Here is a 12141-nt window from a genome sequence, read left to right as displayed (position 1 = left end):
ATAAACCCCTTCAGAGTAATGAAACATGTTCATAAATACTGATCTTTACAATCCCTGCAAGGTAAGGAGTAAGGTTTCCATTTCACTCCATTCTCCCCCCCTCTTTTCCTCCCCCTCCCGGCTCTGTGCACCCCGCAGTGGGAGGCCATGCGCCACCCCCAGGGGCGGATCCCTCCCCCACCCTCAGGGAGAGGCACCTGTGGCCAAGGCCCCCGGGAGAAGCCCCGCCCTCCCCGTAGGCGGCCCTCAGAGCTCATTCCAGGTCTCAGGGAGCCAGCCCTTCCTTCCTCCCCTTTCGTGGGTTTCCACTTTCCCCTTCCTTTCAGACTTTGGTGTCTCATCTGATGAGAGCAGAGGCCCTTCAGCGCACACAGAGCACAGCCTGGAGAAAACCTCTGTCTCTCCCTGGAGAGCAGTGTGCCCCTGGTGAGGCCAGGGCCGGGCAGGATCCTGTCATCAATGCCCGCCACCCCCCACCCCAACCTCAGCGCAGAGCTTACCTTTCCAGAGGTAGACCTGCTGGAAACTGGTCAGGGGGCCCTGAGTCCCTTCCAGGGGGTTCGGGCCTGCAAAGGAAGGTGTGTATTGGTACGAGCTGGAGTGGGCTTGCTCTCACTGGGGACCCCTGGACCACCCTGCCTCGCTCCCCCCACACTGGCCTCTCCCGCCACACAGGCGCACCCCTAAAAACTTCTTGGAGTCTCTTCCAGCCCCCGGACCCCAAAACCAGAGCTGTCAGACCCCTGGTCTCCTGTTCAGTGCACTCCCCCCCTATCACCCCCTAATTGAGCCCACACTCTGGGCATGAACCCTGACTAGGAATGGAACTGTTGACCTCCTGGTTCATGGCTTGATGCTCAACCACTGAGCCACATCGGCCGGGCTCCTCATTCCTTAAGCATGCCAGTCTGGACTCTCACGGCGCTCTCCGAACGCCCCTCTCTTTAAGCTCACCCTTGGCCGGCCCTGGCCTGCTCGCTGAACGCACTAGAGCCGCCAGAGCTGGGGAACGGGGTCTGACTCCTTTTAGACGCCCCAACCCCACAACCCGGTTCAGGACAGAGATGCCGGCAAGGAGGGACGATGAGGACAACAGAGCAAACGCAGGGCCCAAGGCCATCTGCCGACAAATTCTTTCTCCGAATGCAGACTTCTGACCGTGCCTCCAAGCCCCCACACGTCCCGGGTTCGATGTCACTGATGGAGATGGTAGCTAGAGCCGAGCAGCCATCATCCCTCCTCCACCCGCCCCCCCTACCCGCTGAGCAATATTTCAGGTGGATGGCTTTGCCTGTCAGACACCCTTGCATTCTTTCCACGACGGCTGGGTTAGGACGGCCCTGTCCCCCAGACAGGCCTGCCGGCTCTGAGTCATCAGCACTGGCTCCGTGATCGGGGCTGCAGGCTCAGGGACACGGTTAAGGCTTTGGGGTTTGGCACGGAGCCTGGCTCCTGAGGTTGAGGGGGGCCGTGTGGTCTTAACCGCCTTCCGTGGAGGTCACGTGCTGTGTCTGTGTGGCTATGGAATCCACAGCCCTGAGCTGGGTGGGACTCCAGGCCAGACTCCCCCGGGGTTCAGAGAGCACCTTTTGCCGACTGCCTTCTCCTCCTGCACAGCTGCCCCGGTCTCTCTTGTATTTCTTCCCAAATCAGCCTCGTCCTGAGTCTGCTCAGTGCGAGGCACCCGGTGGCACGCGATCGGTGACATTGTAAAGGGCCAACAGGGGCGTCCTGCTTGTAGGCACCCATCGGACCTCTGATCTGGGGCATCTGGTGACGATGATCGGGGACGACTGTTCGTCTCTCCGCCCAGCTCCCAGTGCCCCGGAGAGCGACAGTCGCTGATGCAAAGCAGACCCCGTGCGGGGGAGCACCAGCCAGCGGCCCGAGGCTCATCACCGCTCAGCCACAGGAAGCCTTTGGAATCCCCAGTGAGCCCGGAGCGTGCTGCCAAGGCCTGTCTGTCCCATCAGTCCGCCATCGCTGTGGGCAGGGGGGGCTTTGGATCGGCCTGTGTTTCATTCCTTTACGCTCCGGGCCATTGTCAGAGAGGAGACACATGCCGTCCCGGAGCGCGCTAAGCCCTTTTTCTTGGAAACAGAAAGATCAATCCCGCCAGCACCTAGTAGTTGAAAACATCCAGACGTGCCCCCTGGACACTGAGGAGACGCAGACCCTGCGTGGGCTCCTGCTGGAGGTCCTGGTCAACCAGGCACCGAGCTTAAACAGAAGTGGGCGGGTGCACCAGCCCCATACATTCCTCCTCATGCTGGTCACACACCTCGCAGCTCATCTCTGCAACTAGCACACGACCCACCCCCCGCCCCCAGGCCCTGTTTTTCTGGACCATTTGTCCCCTTCTCCCCGCAGCCCTTCAAGTCTTTTCTTTAAAAATGTTTTAACTGCCGAAACCAGTGTGGCCCAGTGGATAGAGCGACTGCCTGTGGACATAAAGGTCCCAGGTTCCATTCCAGTCAAGGGCATGTACCTTGATTGCGGGCATATCCCCGGTGGGGGTGTGCAGGAGGCAGCTGATCGGTGATTCTCTCTCATGTTTCTAACTCTCTGAACCTCTCTCTTCCTCTCTGTAAAAAATCAACAAAATATATCTTTTTTTAAAAAAAAGGTTTTAACTGATTTTATAGAGGATGGTAAGGAAGAAAGACATAAACATCAAGGATGAGAGAGAATCATCCACCGACTGCCTCCTACACGCCCCTCACTAGGGTTCAAGCCTTGCAACCCAGGCACGTGCCTCAACCGGGAATTGAACCTTGACCTCCTGGTTCATGGGCCAACGCTCAGCCCCTGAGCCATGCCAGATGGGCGGCCCTTTAAATCTTGCAGTGGAACACGCTGGTAGCTCCAACCTCCCATTTGGAATAGGCCTCGGGCTGCCTGAACCCCCATCAAAGGGCGTCCTCCGTACAATGCTGACTGCACCCCAAGCTGCACCTTCCCCGAACTCCAAAACCCCGGACCCCAACGTCCTCGGTAACAGTCCCCCCCAGGAGGCCAGACAAGGGCACAGTCTGCGCTGCTTGGGCTCGTCCCAAGCACATGCTCCGTGTTAAGCAATTCCCTGTGGATTTACTGCCCGTGAGTCTGCCCTACGTCTTTCTTCAGACGCTCCTTTCCGTCCCGGGCTGCCGCACAGAATAAGCGGTGCCATATGTCTGAGATTCGTAACGTAATGAGCGGCCGGGCTTTCCTCGGCCCCAGAGGACACTCAGCATCTCAGAATTCCGCCCAACGCGGTGATCTCCCCTCCAGGCCCTGGGAAAGGCGCACCCTGTGGTGTTCTGGGCTGGGGTGTACGCTCGAGGGTGTACAACCAAACATTAACAAGGCTTGCCGAAACCGGTTTGGCTCAGTGGACAGAGTGTCGGCCTGCGGACTGAAAGGTCCCAGGTTCGATTCCTGTCAAGGGCATGTACCTTGGTTGCGGGCACATCCCCAGTGGGGGGCGTGTAAGAGGCAGCTGATCGATGATTCTCTCTCATCGATGTTTCTAACTCTCTATCTCTCTCTCTTCCTCTCTGTAAAAAAATCAATACAATACTTTTTTTTTTTTAATTAATAAGGCGCAATCCAGCTCTTAACACGCCACAGGAAACAAAGGCAGGGTTTTAAGAGGATGGCCATATCCCCTGATATTATTAGCATGTGTCAAACACTCCCACGCCCCTCAAGGGCTAACGCAGAGCCCAGCCCTCTGTCTACAAGTTCTGAGGCCGTGGGAAGTCCTCAGGTCTCTGTGCCTCAGTTTCTCCAGCTGTAGAATGGGGACAGAAGATATCTTTGCCTGCAGGCCTTCACCCCCCTGCAGGCACACAGTTTGCTCAGACTGTGAGGTGCTGGCCACAGAAGGCCACGTGAGTCTCCCCACGCCTGGACTCCCCTCAGCCGTGTGCCCTCGGGTGACTGTCAGATCCGAGCTGCACCCTCCGGAGACCGGGCTCCTCCATCCCTGCCATCGACAGGAGAGGGACGAGAGAGCCGCGAGGCAGGGCCAGGCCACCCCAGCCACGACCAGCCCAGCCCCCTGCCATGGACCCCTGGATGCCCGAGGGAGCCCGGCTGAGAGCCGCAGAGCCGCCTGCCTCGCCTGCCTCGCTCCGCCAGCCTGAGCCTTAAGAGCGGCATCACTGCTTCATTGTAGGAGCCCTCCCCGTGCCCCGTGTGTGTGGATGCAGCATTCCGGGTGCCCTGTCTCAGCAGGAGCACCAATCCCTCGGGGTTTGGAGACGGCTCCCACGAGAGCAGCCCCAAACCTCGCCAGGAGGACACTGGTCCTGAAGGGACTTACTCTGGAACTCCTGGCCGCCCAGGAGCAGGGTCCCCGGGCGGCTGCCCTGGCCGGAGGTCGCGCCCGGACACGTGGCATTCGCCGTGGCCGCGGAGGGGTCCCTCCAGTCTTGGACGTGGCACAGCAGGACATCGGGCGAGCTCAGCAGGCCGCAGACGATGGGCCCTGTGGGTCAGGGGAGGAGAGAGGTAGGTGTGATGGGAGAAGGCCCCTTTGGAGTCTGGCCTCTGTGCCCGGGAGGCCAGGAGAGGCCCGGGGACAATTCCTCAGGGGGGCAGGGAGCTGGAACCTGGAGCCAAAACCCGAAGCCTGGTATTAAGTTGGTTATTCTTCCCTGATGGCTGTGCCGTGGTCTTCCCTGGCACATCCCCAGGGCTGGGCAGGAAGAGCCTGCGGAGAGCTTGGAGGGCGTCTGCCCGCCTCTCGGTCCCTCTCACCAGCCAAGAAACAGACAAGGAACCAGCAGAGGCCGGTGCCTCCTTCCTGCGGCTCTCGGGCCTCAGGAGACACGTGCCGCTTGCTTCTCCAGGTGCCAGACGCCCGGGGGTGGGGAACGTCTGGCCTGCGGGCCATGTGAGACCGAGATGGCATTTGGCCTGGACCTGCCAAGGCATGAAGGTGAGCTAATTACATGTCCGGTCCAGCCCAGCCGGTGCTCAGTGGCTGAGTGTCGAGCTGTGAACCAGGAGGCTGTGGTTCGATTCCCGGTCAGGGCACATGCCTGGATTGCAGGCTCCATCCCCAGTGTGGGCTGTGTGCAGGAGGCAGCCAATCAATGACTCTCTCATCATGGATGTTTCTATCTTTCTCTCCCTCTCCTTTCTTCTCTGAAATCAATAAAGAAATATTTTTTAAAATATGTGGCCCAATACAGCAGGCTAATTTTAAGGTGATTATTTTGTATGGCCCGTGAATGATGTTATAAACATCCAAGTGGCCTTTGGCAGAAAAAAAGGTTCCCACCTCTGTGAGCGTATCAACGAGAACTCCGAGTGTCTGAGAGGTGGGGCCAGAGGTCAGAGGTCAGAGGTCACCTTGCTGAGCACATTGCCAGTTTCCATTGCACTCGTGTGAACCTGGGGCCTTGGAGTCCCTCTGAACCCCATTCCCAAGTAGCCTTGCTGAAATGCAGGTCTGGAAGCATCGGGAATTCTCATTAGTGACCATCAGTGGGAATGAAACTAGTGAGGGTGGGGATGGGAGGGGGCTGGGCTGGAGGGGATTGAAGGAAGGGGCTGGAGGGGATCCACCCACAAGCTAAGTGACTTTGCAGACCGCGGGGCGAGGACGGATCGGGTTCTGCTCCTGGCCATGGGCAGCCCCAGCCAATGCCGTGCAGCCACAGCCCCCGTCTGGCCACTGGCCGAGACTGGGAACGGCACTGCCCGGGTCCCGTGTCTGTCTCCGGAAGAGCATCGCCTCCCGCCAGCCTCAGATCCCAGGTGACACGCGGAGGGAGCGGCGGGCAGGCCGCCGGCCAGAAGCACATGGAAAAGGGCTTGTGGGCTCCCGACTCCTCGGAACAAATCCCTCCTCCACGTGGGCTCCTCCGAAAGTGAGGTCAGCCTTTCCGGCTGGAGATCACACGGTCTGGTGAGTGACTGGGGCCGGGGAGTCGGTGCCTCCGAAAAGACACACAGGCCAGAGCAGGCGGGGGCGCCCCAGCGCGGAATGCAGTGTTTCTAAATGTGTGCTCATAGAGACATGCTCTCTACATGTGTGTGATCATGCGTACATGTGTACATCTACCTATTTATCTTGTGTCTATTATAAGGTGACCAGATGTCCCGCTTTTGGCGGGAAAGTCCCGATTTTTAACAAATTGTCCCGCTTCCCATGGCGTTTTAAAAAATTGTTAAAACTCGAGATTGTCCCGCCAAAAGCGGGATGTCTGGTCACCTTAGTCTATTATCATCTAGCTATCATCTATTTGTCTATGTATCTATCATCTATCTATCTATCTATCTATCCATCTATGTATCAGTCTACCATCTACCTATCATCTATCATCCATCTATGTATATGTCTATCTATCATCTATCATCTATCTATGTATATGGCTCTCTATCATCTATCTATCATCTATCATTTATCTATTGATCTGTTGCTTATCTAAATGCTAACATGAACGGCCATGAGCTCTCGGTTCTCTGTGTGCCGCTGCTGGTGGCTGTGAGCTGAGCTCAGCGTTTTCAGTCCCTCCCCGGGGTCACGGACACAGGCCAGCTATCGTGTCAGCATGTTAACCCACCAAGGACATGCGCATGCGAGCTCGGGTAACAGACCAGAGACATGCTCCAGTTTTAGGAGGAGGAGCCTGAGCAGGGCTGACACTCCCACAGCCTGACTTTGAGGGAGTGGGCCTAGCGCTGGGGTTGAGGTGAGAGAGCAATGAGAGTGGCACAACTGGAAATAAAACCTAATACCGTCCGATGAGGGACAGCAGAGGCGAGGATGCACTTAGTCTCCTGGCCAAATACAATGAGAAAGCAGCAGCTGAAGCCGGTTGGCTCAGTGGATAGAGCGTCGGGCTGCGGACTGAAGGGTCCCAGGTTCAATTGCGGTCAGGGATATGTACCTTGGTTGTGGGCACATCTCCAGTGTGGGGGGACGGGGGCCGCGGGGGGGGGGGGGGTGCAGGAGGCACCTGATCAATGTTTCTCTCTCATCGATGTTTCTAGCTCTCTATCCCTCTCTCTTCCTCTCTGTAAAAAAAAAAAAAAATCAATAAAATATGTTTTTTTTTAAAAAGAAAAGAAAGCAGCAGCAAGAGGGGGGAGTGAAGACGTAGGGAAGGGCGGTGGAGAGGAATGCAGTCCGACCCCCAGGTTCCCGGCTCTCCCCGGAGACAGAGTGATACCAGAAGTGGCCCGTTCAGGGGGACTACGATCTGTCCCTGTGGAGACCGGTGACCCACGCCCTCCAGTCCCCGTGGACCACGGCTGCCATCAGTGTTACCTCCTGGGCGCTGGGTGACCCACGCCCTCCCGTCCCCTGGGCCGCGGCTCCATGGGCCTTACCTCCTGGGCGCTGGGTGACCCACGCCCTCCCGTCCCCTGGGCCGCGGCTCCATGGGCCTTACCTCCTGGGCGCTGGCTGAGGACGAAGCCGTCGCAGCAGGCGTCCCGGTCGCAGGCGCGGAGGCAGAAGCGGTGCGCGTCTGTCAGGCTGGAGCCCGGGCCCGCGAACACAGCGGGGCTGTACACCCCCGAGAGCGCGTTTTGGAAGCCGGTTCGTTCGAAGCTTTTCCGGCCTCTGGTGCTGAACTCTTGGCCTGGGGAAGAGGCAGACAGTTTGTTTTTTAATGTTTAAAACAATGCAGGGTGGATCAGGGTGCACTGGTCCGTGCTGCGGTCCTCTCTGTGCCAGGAAAGGTTGGAGGTGCCCATGCAGGGAGGCGGCCAGGGAGCCCACCGACCAGGACAGACAGCATGACACGAGGACAAACACCAGGACAAACCCGGTGGAGGGCCTAAAGGCGGTGTGTGGAGAGCTGACGTTTGCTATTATCTTTGGTTTTTTTTTTTTTTTTTTTTGTTAATCCTCACCTGAGGATATTTTTCCATTGATTCTTAGAGAGTGGAAGCGGGAGGTGGGGGGTAGGGGGGAGAGACAGAGAGAGAGAAACATCAATGTGAGACACATAGATTGGTTGTCTCCCGCATGTGCCCCGACCAGGGCTGGGGCGAGAGCCTGCAACTGAGGTACGTGCTGTTGACCAAAACTGAACCCAGGACCCTTCAGTCTGCTGGCCGATGCTCTATCCACTGAGCCAAGTCGGCTAGGCCTGCTATTGTTTCTTAAAATACATTTTTTATTATTGATGTCAGAGAGGAAGGGAGAGAGAGAGAGAGAGAGAAACATCAGTGATGAGGGAGAATCATGGATCAGCTGCCTCCTGCACGCCCCACACTGGGGATGGAGTCTGCAACGCGGGTATGTGTCCTTGACTGAAACTGAACCTGGGACCCTTCAGTCCCCAGGCCAACGCTCTATCCACTTAGCCACACCAGCTAGGGCTCCTGGATCAATTTCTTTACCCATCAGCCATTCTGTCTGTGCTGTTTACAGCTGCAACCACAGCGCCTGCCACGTGGATATCCCACTACGGGTGCTCAGGGAGTCCTGGGACGCACCAGTGCAGTGGGGACCCGCGATGGTGTAGTCCCAGACACTGGAGCAGGGGTGTGGGGCCTTTAAGAGGTGGAGAGATCATGCCCTGAGGTCCCGGGTTCTAATGGATGCTCCTTCTTGCTTGACCTCACCCATGAATGGAAGGGACTGGGCCACACAGTCTCCAAGGAACCTTTGAGCACCGTCTTCTGATTCTGAGAAACCCACGGCCACCCCTCCAGGTTCGAGGCTGCGGACGTAGGTGGGTGCAGACAAAGGGTGGTTCAGAACCACACGTCAAGCTGCTCCGTCTTCCAGCTCACACAAGCTCAGGCGTGCAAGGGGGTGGGCTTGTCTGGCCTGTCGGTGCCACAGGCTGTGCCGGAGACGCTCTGAAACATGTCCCCTCCCTCGGCCAGGACAGTCCCTTCCCATTACACAGAGGGTGGGGGCGCAGTGCCAGGCCCCGGTTACCTCCCCCTCCTCTCCCACCACCCGCCACCCCGCAGGGCTGGCTCTCTGCATCTGCTGCTTAAAAATAAAAATGTTTAAAAAAGTCAAAAACAAAACAAAACACAAAAGTAGTCTGCCCTTGATTGGTTTGGCAGCCGGGATGTGTCACAATTTCCCTTGCAATTTCCCCCGAAGTCTAAACGTTCAGGAGAGGGGGAGGAGAGAAAATACAGCCAACACGTAACAAGAAATAGAACTGGGTTTTTAAAACCGTGTTGTAAGGCCACGGGATAGTTTAAACGGACTTTTCAGGAGGGACTGCTTGTTGTATTTTGTTTGTTTTCCTTTTAGCAAACAACCTCCCTGGTTTGCTATTTTAAGATGAACAGTGAACTTAATCGGGATAAACACGGGGCAGAAAGTCCGGGAACCTGGCGGTGGATCAGAGAAGCCCTCACTCTCGGGGCGCCAGGCCCCCCGGGAGCCTCCTCTAGCAGGACGGACGGACGGAGGGAGGCCGCGGCGGGAGAAGGACTGGAGACAGGACACAAAGACGCTGTCTCTGCCGAGCACTGAGGTCAGGCGAGGCTCTGGGCCTGAGGGTGGCCCCGTGCCCCCATGCTGTCTGCTGTCTGCTGCCCACGCCTGAAGCTGGCAGCCAGGCCGCCTGCCCGCCTGCCCCTTCACCCCACCCGTCCTGCTCAGGTCCGGGCTGTCTTCTGGTCCCCGGCCAGTGGCCGTGAGGCGGTCTGACCACTTCCCGGAGGGCAGAGATGAAAGGGACATGGGTGTGGGGAGGTGGGGGGAGGGGGAAGTGGGGGGAGTGAAGCTCCGTGGGTGGGAAGGCCCAGGCCAGGCAGCTGCAGGAGCCCGCAGCCCAGGTGCCCCCCATCACAGGCCGCCTCGGGGGCTGGGCGGGGCACGCAGCCTGCACTCCGCGGGTTCTGCCCACAGCCTTTGCGTCTGCCCTGCGCTTCAGTGTCTCTCCGGGGAACGCCTCCCAGTCCCCGCAGGCCGTGCTGAGGGTCAGGCATGAGGGTGCGAAGGAAAATGACCTGTCTGTTGCCCTAGCCCAGTGGCCGGCAAACTCATTAATCAACAGAGCCAAATATCAACAGGACAACAATTGAAATTTCTTTGGAGAGCCGAAAACCAACTTCTGAACATGGGCCACGAAGTTTTAATCGCACCGTACGTGCACGCACACACATGGTATTCTGTGGAAGAGCCACACTCAGGGGGCCAAAGAGCCGCATGTTGCTTGCAAGCCGCAGTTTGCCGACCACTGCCCTAGCCGGTTTGGCTCAGTGGGTAGAGTGTTGGTCTGTGGACTGGAGGGTCCCGGATTCGATTCCAGTCAAGGGCACATAGCTCGGTTGCAGGCACCCGGCCCTGGTCAGGGGCATGAGGGAGGCAGCCAACCAATGTGTCTCTCTCACACGGGTGTTTGTCTCTTCCTCTCCCTTCCACTCTCTCTAAAAACCAGTGGAGCCGGGACCGGTTTGGCTCAATGGATAGAGCGTCGGCTTGGGGACTGAGGGGTCCCGGGTTCGATTCCGGTCAAGGGCATGTACCTTGGTTGCGGGCATATCCCCAGTAGGGGGTGTGCAAGAGGCAGCTGATTGATGACTCTCTCTCATCGATGTTTCTAACTCTCTATCTCTCTCCCTTCCTCTCTGTATAAAATCAATAAAATATATTTTTTAAAAAATAAAAAATAAATAAATAAAAACCAGTGGAGAAAATGCCCTCAGGGAGGGTGAAAAGGGAAATGGCATGGCAAGCCCCCAGCAGCGCCTGTCTGAGATGCTCAGGGAGACACGTCTGCCCGGGAAGCAAAGGAGCGAGGGAGGGGAGGGAGGTTCAGGGACGGAGTGTGGGGGCAGTCTGTACACCCTCCCCCTCCCCCCCGAACTTGCCTGCCGGAAAGCAGTCTGGGGCCACATGTCCGGCCACACTCACCCTTCTTCAGATACACTGCCACCGAGGCCTGGTCCCTGGGCGGCACCGTCACCTGGCACCTGAGACTTCCAAAGCCGGTGGCCTGGGCGTTCCCCGCCGCGCCCTGCTCATGGGGGTGACAGAGGCTGCATTGTGGTCCCGCACGCAGACCTGTGAGCAGCCAGCTGCAGCCCCGAGCGCCAGCTACAGACACCTGTCATCCCAGGGGGATTCCAAGGGAGGGACAGGGGCTTCTGTGGAGACTGGGGAGCTGGAAAGAGCTAACACTCAGGGGGCCCCCTCCATGTGCCTCCAGCTGTCACTCATGAGCTCACACACCCACAGGAGCAAGGGGCATGGACGCAGGGCACGCAATGGCCCACTGCAGGGGACGTGGCAGAACTGCCAACCAGTGTCCTCAGCCAATGCCAGGTGAAGTGTGGGCATCCACAGGACGGACTGGCTCCCGTGAGGTGTGCCAGTAAGAGAACAAGGCCGCCCAGCCAGTGTGGCCCAGTGGTTAAGCATCGACCTATGAACCAGGAGGTCACGGTTTGATTCCCAATCAGGGCCCAGGCCCAGGTTGTGGGCTCCATCCCCAGTGGGGGGCGTGCAGGAGGCGGCGGATCAATGATTCTCTCTCATCGTTGATGTTTCTCTCTTTCTCTCCCTCTCTCTTCCACTCAGAAATCAATAAAAATAATTTTTTTTAAAAAAAGAACAAGGTTAATTATTAAAGTACGGGGGGAAAATATGTATTATAAAATGTTAGCATGTAAACAAAAGCCATTTGTGGCCGGGTCCACAGGAGCCGGAGAGGGAAATGCCTGTCTGCCTGTGTGTGGAGGGGTGAGTGGTTAGGAGACAGGAGTGGGGGTCCCTGCACACCCTATGTCCTCCCTCACCATGGTAACCATGGCACTGCCCACACTCTGCCAGCCCTCGCCTACTAAAACAGCCCTTTCATGGGGTCTAACGAAGATTTAACTTTTCCCTCTGTAAGCCACAGTCATGTTTTACTTCCGCGATGGAAAGGAATGCCAGGGTCTAGGACTCCGAGGGACAGAGGGCTCTGGGCAAGGGCCAGGGGCAGGCAGTGCCCAGCCTGCCCGCTGGGTAAGCTGGTGGGGAACAGGAGGGGCGCTCGGCACCGAAATTCCCTTGTGCCTCTCGGGTCCGGACACGATGCTGCTCAGAGGAGCCCGTTGTGCCAGCTCCATCGCCAGCAGGTCCATGCTCCTCCACTCCCCAGGTCTCACCACTCTGAAGAGCAGAGGCGACCAGGATGGGCCATGAACACTGTCATCCCGTCACCTCACCAGCCC

General features: G+C 57.8%; 1 protein-coding gene across 1 annotated transcript in view; it reads right to left on the bottom strand.

The window, feature by feature from the left end:
- The window catches only part of TG (thyroglobulin), a gene marked incomplete at its 5' end in the record, with an annotated part of 131029 nt that overhangs the window by 85571 nt on the left and 33317 nt on the right, over positions 1-12141 (bottom strand). Inside the window, 4 exons of the mRNA XM_084864293.1 lie at positions 501-566; positions 4310-4474; positions 7392-7583; positions 10838-10943. Of these exons, the coding sequence (XP_084720419.1) occupies positions 501-566; positions 4310-4474; positions 7392-7583; positions 10838-10943 (529 nt within the window). The remainder of the gene's footprint in view (positions 1-500; positions 567-4309; positions 4475-7391; positions 7584-10837; positions 10944-12141) is intronic.

The sequence above is a fragment of the Pipistrellus hanaki genome, assembly GCF_964339955.1.
Source record: "Pipistrellus hanaki genome assembly, chromosome: 17".
In the NCBI taxonomy this organism is placed as follows: Eukaryota; Metazoa; Chordata; class Mammalia; order Chiroptera; family Vespertilionidae; genus Pipistrellus; species Pipistrellus hanaki.
Note: the sequence above shows the minus strand (reverse complement) of the source record. Positions and strands in the feature narration are given on the sequence as shown.